The sequence below is a fragment of the Dromaius novaehollandiae genome, chromosome 4 (assembly GCF_036370855.1).
Source record: "Dromaius novaehollandiae isolate bDroNov1 chromosome 4, bDroNov1.hap1, whole genome shotgun sequence".
In the NCBI taxonomy this organism is placed as follows: Eukaryota; Metazoa; Chordata; class Aves; order Casuariiformes; family Dromaiidae; genus Dromaius; species Dromaius novaehollandiae.
Window position 1 is genome coordinate 5,317,107 of NC_088101.1, and position 10,045 is coordinate 5,327,151.

The 10,045-nt window shown below is 45.4% G+C and overlaps 1 protein-coding gene across 1 annotated transcript; it reads right to left on the reverse strand.

Annotated features, from left to right (window-relative positions):
- Positions 1 to 217: 217 nt before the first annotated feature.
- Positions 218 to 10,045, reverse strand: LOC112988231 (transmembrane protease serine 11C-like). Its single transcript, XM_026108562.2, has 9 exons — positions 9,916 to 10,045; positions 8,849 to 8,964; positions 7,417 to 7,484; positions 5,634 to 5,797; positions 4,499 to 4,537; positions 2,972 to 3,152; positions 2,485 to 2,750; positions 1,458 to 1,600; positions 218 to 936 (listed from the first exon to the last, which is right to left on the reverse strand). Exons 1-9 carry the CDS (start codon positions 10,043 to 10,045, stop codon positions 775 to 777), a joined length of 1,269 nt encoding a protein of 422 aa, XP_025964347.2. The 3' UTR covers positions 218 to 774.

Here is a 10,045-nt window from a genome sequence, read left to right on the forward strand (position 1 = left end):
TCTGCCCTGTCCTGAGCGAGACAGTTGCCCCACTACTGGATTTCCACCATGGCACAAAGGACAGCTTTTTAGGATGCAGCTGAAGATAGATGTTAACTTATAAAAACCTGGGAACACCATTCACAAGACCAAGCAGGCTAGTTTGTTCGTTTGTTTTGCAATGGTCCAGCTGAGATTGTTACAGTCCTCCACACTGCACAAAAAGCCAACAGCACTTTTATTCAGAACCATACAATACAGAAAGTTTTAAAATGGAACTTTAATCAAATATCATAACATGACAATAGACTGGTGTGAAAGGAAAGTGTTCTTTGGTCTCAAGTCCAGCAGTTGAGGCTGAGGCTTGATTCTAGCTCACCTACAGCTAGATGGAGCCTTGACAGCACAAGGCAAATGGATGCCCCACATTTCAGTTACAACTTGTCTAGGATGCTGGTGAACGATCATTGCACTCAGGTGTTTTGCCTGGATACAAAAGCAGTTGACAAGACATTTGGTCACAGTGAAAAGGGGAAGCACAGGCATAGAAGCCAAGGTTGCTGCCCCTTCAGCAGAGTACTTCCTGAACAAGAAGCTCCTGGTCATACAGATCGAGTCTGTTCCTCTCTGGCTGTAGGTCAAAGCAATTTCAAGTCCTAGACCACCCTGAGCTTGCTGGCATTTGATACGTCACCACAAGCTAAGGCAGCAGCCAATTAGAGGATAACCACAGAGCAGAATGTGTCAGAGGAATAGCCTTACACGCAGCCCGCAGAGCTTAACCCACTGCAGGTTTCAGATGTTCGTTTTGGAGGCAATCCAGTCTCGATAGTAAGTCACTCGTGTATACACTCCTGGTTTATTTCGTTTGCCACATTCATCTCCCCAGCTCACTATTCCCACGAGATACCAGATTCCTCTGGAGTTTGCATTCACCAGTGGCCCACCAGAGTCACCCTAAGGAAAGAAACATCAGCAGACAAACAGAGGGCAAACAGTGCAGCAAGTATCAAACCATTATGTTCTGTTACAAGGGAAAGATATTCTTGGCTCTACACTATAGCTATAATGCAATCTCCACACTGTTTATGGAGAAGACATGGTGACAGCTTGTGCCTAATTCAGAGTCTCTCCCATTCTACACCCTCACATCTCCATTCTCTCACATGTATTATATGCACAAATTATACACAGAAGCACAGACTTCAGCCCAGGAGCAAGGAAGCCATTAATTTACATCAATCAAGATCCTGAACCCCATAACTTAATCAAGGTTTTCCAAAGCATGTTTATGTCTGGACAGGATCCTGGGCAACTGCTCTAGGTGACCCTGCTGGAGCAGGGGGTTGGGCTAAAGGATCTCCAAAGGTCCCTTACAACCTCAGCCATTCTGCGATTCTGCAATGTCTTTACTAGGAAACAGCACCTCCCACCCAGCCTACCATTTCATTTCTACTATTACATGAGGCGAGACTTACCTGGCAGGCATCCACCTGCCCCTCTAAGTATCCTGCACACAGCATTCCAGGTGTTATCATTCCATGATACACTTGCCTCATATTGCAAATCCTGGTGCTTATAATTTTCACTTCTGCTTGTCGAAGTTGATTAACACTGTAGCCTACAAGAAAAAGTGGCTTCAGGGTTTGCACACAGAGTTTGTCACCTAAAGTGCGTGGGAATTACAAGTAACCAGATTTTCCTAACAGCTTTTCTGCCATTACAGGCAATAAAGGGATATACCCAGTGTCTCAGGAAGAAGAAGTTTCTTTTCTCCTGAAGTCCTTCACTTGTCCCAAACATAATCCTTTCTCCAGCCTCACCAGATGCTATTTAACATAATGGGCATAACCATGAAGTGATTTTTTTTGTACACATTTCAGTGCTCAATTCCCAACTGTATGCTACAAAATGTGCCCCTGATGTCAGTGGAAAGAGCCACTTGGTTAACTGGAATGTGGCTTTGGACAATTACTAGGCACAGCAAGAGCCTAACACAAAATACAGCTTCTAGTCAAGTGGCTCTCATCAGTACACTTTTAGCTCTGAGCATTGTCTCAAATCTTTAACATTGACTAATTTTAAATGAAGGTCATTCTCAAGTCATTTGATGAACTGGAGCCTGAATGAGGACTGAAGACAGAATAATTGACCAAAACAGTTATGATACATCTATGACAGACAAAGCTGGAGGGCAAAGAACTTGTATGAGAGTTAAAGCCAGAGGATGAGGCCAGTGCGAACAGATGAACGAATGCAGTCAGGCACTATGCTACAAACAGCAACAGAAAAACTGCTCTTATTCCTGCAGGGCCAACCTGTAGTTTTTTTCCAGGTGCCAACAAAAAGTCCCAAAAAAGCAGGGAACAAAGTCAATGAGTGCACTGTTAGCAAATACACCTATCAAACAAGAAGGTCTAATCAACTCAAAATAAACAAATAAAAAACTAACAGGAGGCTTCTCCAATACATGTGTGGGAGGGCATGGGAAGAGGAGACACTTACCATCATTCCTCAGAGCTCCCCAACCTGTGACAAAACAGGAGGCGTTGTCCGGGAAGACATGAGATGCTTCGGGAAGACAGATGCTATGCACATCACTCGTGAACTTAATAGGGGAGGCAAGCTCCACAACGGCCACATCATATTCATGGTTATGGAGGTGGTCATTGTATTCTTCATGAATGATAATGTTTCTGACAAATTTTTTCTGTTTCGGAGGTCTCAAAAGAGTCCCAAAGCTGGCAGTCCACCTCCGAGGGTCTGTTCCTCTGAAAGAGTTTGGAGGTTAAGTCACAGGCATACAAAACAAGATTTCCCAAAGAGCTCAGCTTTCCTATACAGCAAAATGCTGCATGATGTCTAAGGAAGACAGCAGAGTCAAACCACATTATGCTTCAGCAGATACCAACATCAGCAGGCCACATAAGGTCCTATTAGAGCACCCAATAGTCCCAAAGCCTATGGGGCCAGAAAGGTGCCAGTGACTTACCCTCTGAAGCAGTGGGCCGCAGTCAGCAGCCACGTATTACTGATCACTGACGCACCGCAGCGATGGATCCCATCAAGCTGAATACTGGCCTGCCAGGGCCATTCCCCGTCCCGCGCAAGTTGCCCGCCAGCTATTCGCTCCACTCCTGAAAAGGAGGTCATCTGCCTCCTTGTCCCACAGCCTGCCAAAGAGAGGGCAGCTTTGCTTTAGCTGTCATTCAGGTTCAAGGAGGTCAGGGTCTTGCTTTGGACAGGCCCACGTGGCTGCTGGTGGGGCTGTAACAGGGTAGGGTTGTCAAGTGACAACCTTCAGCTACAGCAGTACCTCTGATAATAGGGAAATGAGGCGTCATTGTCACAAGGGTCTCAGGATGGATGTGGGGCAAGCAGCTTGGTAGAAAAGTTAATACCTTTCCACTAAGCCAGTTGTCAGGCACACAAGCTCTTTCCCATGCAAGTTTTATATCCAGCAGACTGTTAGTTTTGCAACTGTTTACTTAATGAAAAAAAATACTGCCTCTCTACAAACCTCACCTTGTTTGGTATGTGACCATGGTTGTAGAAAGGGAAACATAATATACAAATACCCTTTGGTGGGTCTGTGCACACACGCTCACCCACACAGATTATTAGGCACAGCCAAGACATACGCATGTACTGATAATCTAAGCATTTACACTCATACAGCCTTCACATGAATGGCATGGGGAAAAAAAAAACCCACACCCTTAGTATTTAAAGAAAAATACAGACTTGTTAAAAAGTCTAGAGTACCAAAACACGGAGGAATCTCCATATAAACAGCCACTAGGCCAAGACCAGGCTCTACACTTTAATACACACACCAACATCAAAATGTGCAGAAGACAGACACTGTGCACAAGCCTGTGAACTCAGTAGTGCAGGCATTATTCCCATCATTTGTAACATCCCAACTGTATAGGTAGCTCCCCAGATAGCTCACGTCTAGCCCCACATCCTGCATTGCTGTGCAACACCTCTGATCTGCAACACCTGGTTGCACATGACCAGCAAGGGCCATAGCCTCCATAGGACACAAGCAAGGCAACACCCCTTCTCATCCAGGCGGCTATCACTAGACACACAAGCAAAGAAGCATGGAAAGAGAGGAATGACGAATTTGCCAGCAGTGTAAGAGCTTCTCTGCTTTGCCGGCAAGAAGCAGAGTGCCATGAGCCAAGTCCCTGCTTGCAGCAGCTGTGGTCCTCATGCAGAGCTCACCAAGCACAGTCCATTTACATGCCTCTAAGGAACCTACTTCCCATAGCTAAAGTCAAAGAAAGAGCTGCCCACCCCTTACAAGTATGAAAGCCTAATATTCCAAACACCACAGTCAATATGACTGCAAGAAAACAAGACGAGTCTTCCCTGGCTCATGCATTATCCGCTGCTCTAGCAATTTTAAAAAGTTATTTTTCAACTTGGATCTTAAGCATAAAAATCTGGTAACCACAGCACCTACAGCACCATGTCCCCAGATTAATTTTAATAAAGTGTTTGTACTTACAGTTGTTTAAAAGGTTTTCTCCCTTTTCCATATTCAGCTCTGAAATGAAAAACAAACAAGACACAGTGAGTATACCTCATGCTCCTATCTGAACCAGCACAGATGCCCTTCCTGTACCCAGCAAAGATAAATGAAATGGCTTGGATTGCTGTGTGGAGTGACAATAGCATAATAGGAGAAGTGTGCTCTGTTGGAGAAGTTCAGTTAAGCTTCTATCCATCACTGAAAATATAAGGCCAAAGGAAGCTCTTCTCTTGCCTTAGCTCAGAGGTGAACAAGAGCAGATGCCTGCAAATAGGCCCAAGTAACATCTATATATGCTGGGCACTGTGCATGATGTAAAAGCCTATATGCATTTGTTCAGATTAAGCACAGAGGTGCTCAGAACAGTCTTCATAAATCTTCAGTACTATAATTGACTGGAGCTAAATTGTTATGGTACTGATTTCTTCCCAATAAAAACTCTCCCTGCCAGATTCTCATGGTAGGCAATGACAGATTCACCGAACAGGACTGCTGTCCTAGGAAGCTCAAGATTAGGTTATGAACACACTTGCTACAGCAATCTGTCACATATGGAAGGAAAACAGCAGGTGACAGGGAAGGGAATGACTCAGCTCTGCATTTTTTGTTTTTTAATGACTTGAGGATTCTTCATTCGTGTACCTGGAGATACAGGCTCCCCTCCAGCTCCCTACATGCCTTAGCAAACTCAGCAGGGAGCAATACAAGTCAGTCACCATTTCATTACTCTTGAATGTTGAAAACAAAAGGCAAAGTCATTGGTGAACCTGCAGTTACAGAGCCAGGCCTTTTTCTGGTGAATTAGGTGGGACATAACCTGGCTCAATGGGACTAGGGCCCTTCACAGCAACAGAAGCTCCAGTGCACAGAGCAGAGTTCAAGCTAACGTGGGTGAGCGCCAGCCTGCTTTAGCTCTGTTCACACCACTTCCTGTGCCACAGCTCTTGGGCCATCAGCCAATAAGACAACCTGACCTGTCCAAACTACCATTTTGAGACAGGACAGGAAAACAGCAGTGACATACATTTGCTTAATAAAGTGAAACCCATTATACTGAGGACAAGTATGAGGAACAAATTCCAAGCTAAAAACACAAACCTAGGGCACTTGCCTGTGAGTCTAAGAGTAGACTGGTCAACTTCTAAGAACGTGGTGCTTGCTTCCAGCCCTTTGCGTAACACACTGTTGATGCGACCCCAGGTTGCTGCTTCATTATCAGTTGAGGCAAATTTAAATACCAGAACGACATATGCAAGCACTCCGCCAGGATCTGGGCTGCAAACCAACATCAACAAAGTCAGTAGTGTCATCCTCCCTTTGCCCACTAATCCTTTGTTTTATTTTGCATTGTCTGCCTTCCTTGTACAAGAACAGGTTTGGTCTGCATAGATGGATAAAATGAATAACATAGCTGCACACAGAAAAAGGAAGATGACGACATATGTCAGTAGGTAGCAAAGGGCACAACTCATGCTGTAACAGTGATCCAAGGGATGTTCTGGGAGCGGTTAAGCAGTGCAGCTGAGGAGGAAATGTTCCATTTGTCTCCACGCAGCTCGCAGACAGCAGCAGGAACAATGCAGAAATGGTCAAATTCTTCAAAGAATGCAGATGCCCAACAAGCCATTCCCAACAGCCATTCAAAAGATCCAGTCCAGATGCACAGAAATTAAAAAGTCTTTTGTCATTTCTTCCCAAGTTAGTTATCCATTTGTTGCCTGGTTCTACTGAAGTATTGTTTGCTCCACAGCAACTGAAGACAAAACTCTTGCTAGCTTTTTGAGTTACCAGAGTCAGGCATGATCATTCATTGTTAGTGTAAAACATTAAGCCCTAATACGCTGTATTATGTAAATGTAAAAAATTAAGCCCAGACTAACAGCCTGTGGGAAGACCAAGCCAGGCCTGAGGGCAAAGACAACAGAGGTGCGGTTAAACTGGCCCAGCACCCAGTTGTACAAGAAGGTACAAAGGTAGCAAAACAAAGCTTAGAGAATATACTATCTGGCCAGTCTACAAGGTGTAAAGAGATTGGTTGAAGCGTAGCCCTCAAATTCCTTAATTTCGGTTAATACACAATATGGTAGGCCTGCAGAAGACAAAAATATCACTGGAAAACAATATTGGACAGCTTAAAGAAATGTCTCACTTCCATCTAGAGAGACAGGTACAGCAAGAGACCTCCAAAACAGTGCTGTGGAGAAGGACATTTGCAGGAAGACGGACATTTTTTGCTGCCTAGAGAAAAATATTCAACAGCAGAATCAGGCTTTACAGATTTAACAACTCCAAACCAAAACTATGCAAAGGAGAGGGAAGTGCTGGCTCTTACCACTGCATAACTACTGCACAGAGGAGAAACACTTAAAGCCCTCCCACAGGACCTTTATACCTATATGTCTCACTGCCCCCCTTCCCCAGTCTGTATCCCGGTATCTCATGGTAGAATCATTTATCCCTTCAGAACCCTTCATCGAGGGGAGAAAGGTGGCCACCTCCTGCTGTACCCCATGCAGAGGGGTAAACACCAGCCCTTACATCCATGAGAAGCCTGGCGTGGAACAAGGAGCCACCTCTGGATCTCTCATGCCCATGACTACCACAGCAGTGAAGGCTGGTATCAACTAGTAATTCAGTTACTGAAACAAACCACAGAGAATTGGTGTTTGGAGGGATCAGTTTCCAAAAGTACAAGGCAACATTTCTCCTCCTTGTTGACCTCTGAAGATGACAGAGCCCTCTGTAATGTGAACATCGAGGGAGAGGAACAAACAGCCAAGACTTAGCTGGCCTGCTAGTAAAAATCGAGACAACCAGGCACCCTGTGTGGTTGAGGAGTAGGGAAAAGAGAAAATTTCTCATCTCCGCTTTTTCCTCACCTTCATATTACTTACCTTAGACTGACAACATGGGATGTGATGTATCTTTTGCTCAAAAAGGATGCCTTAAATATTCTGGACATCTGTTAAAGGAAAAGAGCGTGTTAAAAACGCACCTGTAACGCATGTGTGCTCTCTGTAGAAAAGAGTTTTGCGAGCCTCTAAAATACGAGAAGCTGCTTTCAGATCTCTAACTCTACCCAAGCTACAGCTAAATCTCCACTGAAGATTGCAGAACTGGTATTCACCAAAAGCAGCAGCCAAGTGGGCAGCTTTTGCTGTCCCTTTGCTCTCTGGGTGCCTGTTGCACTGCAGGGCTGCTGGGACGGGCAGCGTATGCGCTTACCATCTACTTACACACAGTCAGCAAGGCATTGTTAACCCACTATGGCAAAGCTTTAAGCTTAAGGTTGCAGTTTCCAGTGTGGAGAAGCAGTAGCTGCATGATCCCTCCACCTTTTGGTGCTGAACCAAAAAACATTAACAGCACCCAGAAAGACAGGCAGTCTTGATTTTCTAAGCAAAAAAATGAGTTGCCAGGACCTCTCCCTCAATATTTTCTCCATGTAAGGCTTTCTCACCACACTGTTTTTTCTCCAGCTCTAAAATAATTTTGGAGGCTCTCTTCTACACCACCTCAATTTCCCACTGTCCCTTTTAAAAGGCAAAGAAAGCCACACAGCATCCACCCTGCCAGCAGCACATGTCGGGCACTTCACCTGTTTCCAGTTCATACATGGCATGGGCCCCCCACAATGTCATATCAAAAACACAGTCTATCAGGCACTATCCCTGCACTGAACATGTCCATGGCTCTGCATTTACAAGTCCTGCCTCACACAGCAGGGAGGCACAGGGTCATTTGCTGCCCTCTACAGAAATCCCCTGCAACTGTTGGCAAGCCAAAAAGGCCTCAAGTTCCCAACAGTAGTGAAGCATCTAACTCTTGACAATTTCAAGGAAAGTTAGACACTTAAATACTGTCACAATCTCAGCCCTGATCACACTGAGCTGTTTCTCTCCCAAAGTGCCCAACATCTATACCAACCTACCTCTAAGGAGTCTGGGAAGATAAACACCATAGAAAAATTGCAAGATAGGCAGATACAATGGCACTGAGGGCCATATGCATGAACACTGCTGATCTTCCAGTTGATTCCAATGGCATCTTTCCATTCAAGGGATCCCCCTAAATTTCCAGAAGTTTTAGGCTTAACCTTGCCATTCCCAGTTTCTCTGTTGGCAGTTACAGGCACAGTGGACTCAGTGCACGCAGCTAAATGCAGGTGAATGGCTTTGCTGGGGAGCAGAGTCAGCCTCTCCAGTGCTTAATTTTCATTTTTTCCTCATGCTCCCAACTCCTTGACCCAGGAATAGCCCACTATAACCACAGTCACAGGACTCTTTCCCACAGGACAGGCAGAGACAGAGAAAAATCTTAGTTTACCATTGTTTCAATCTTTTCGCTCAGGTGTCTGAACTGTTCAGTGGTTTGCCTCTGGTAGTAAGGGTCATAGTGGACATTGGAGATTTTGAAAGTTGCGTTGTAATATCGGTCCTGATCTACAGGAGAAGACGAGGAAAGATCACTGACCATCCTCATTACAATTCGGACATGCACAGCACCTTGCAGAACACGGCCCAAACCAGGCTGCCAGGCTCTAGCTCTGACCCCATCAGGTGGGGAATTGCAAACTTGGCCAAGCTCTGAGCAGCGTTGTAGGGAAGGATGGCTCTGGGTCATCCTGTTGCTCCCCGGAGCTGTTTATAACCTGATGGCTGAATGGGTAAGGTTAAGATCTGGCCTTGAAGCAGATGCAGAGAGGAGCCCTGTAATGCAGTTAGCAAAAGGCAGAGCTACAGCAATAGGAGAGCTACAGCGCATCCTGGCCAGGTTTATCTGCTGCCCAGAGGTAAGCTGTGGTCTCCTCGAGTCTCAGCAAGCTGAGACAGCAGAGTAGCCAGTGCCGTCCTATCAGGAACGCATTTCAAATTCCCTCATCCAGGTATCTCAGAGCCTGGGAATGGGATGGCTTCATTCAAGGGCTACTGAAGCTGGTTGGTCACCAACCAGGACTGATGTTGGGCTCCAGGAAGCCCAAACCTTTCTTTCTCATTCTGGAATCTCCTAGAGGTGCCAGGTTCAGCCTCTGCAAAAAGCCTGTCCAAGACTGAGCTTGCTCTGCATAGGCCAACTGCTAGACATGGCCCTGGCTTACACAGAAGACTGCTGATTATTGACTAATTACCAGTACAGGCAGCATGGAGTCAGAAGAAACGAAGACTGACAAAACTGAATTCCTCACCTCAGGTAAATGCTGTTTTAAGCATTCTTTAAGGTTTTGTAGTTAACACAGGACTTTAATAGAATCTGGATAAGTTCTCTCATGTGGATTCTATGCACAGGGGGTGAATTTCATCCTTTCATAACCAGACAGGACCACTTAGCAAGTGCAACAGATATGCAATGTCTTGTGACTGGGGACCGGTGTGGAGAGGGGGAAGTACACTTACCATTGCACAAAAAATATGTGATCAAGCCAATGACAAGGGCGAAACCCAACACCACTGACAAAGTGATGACTGCTATCTTCCACAGCTCCATAGGCTTCATTGCTGTACCCAGCTGGATCAATATCTGCAT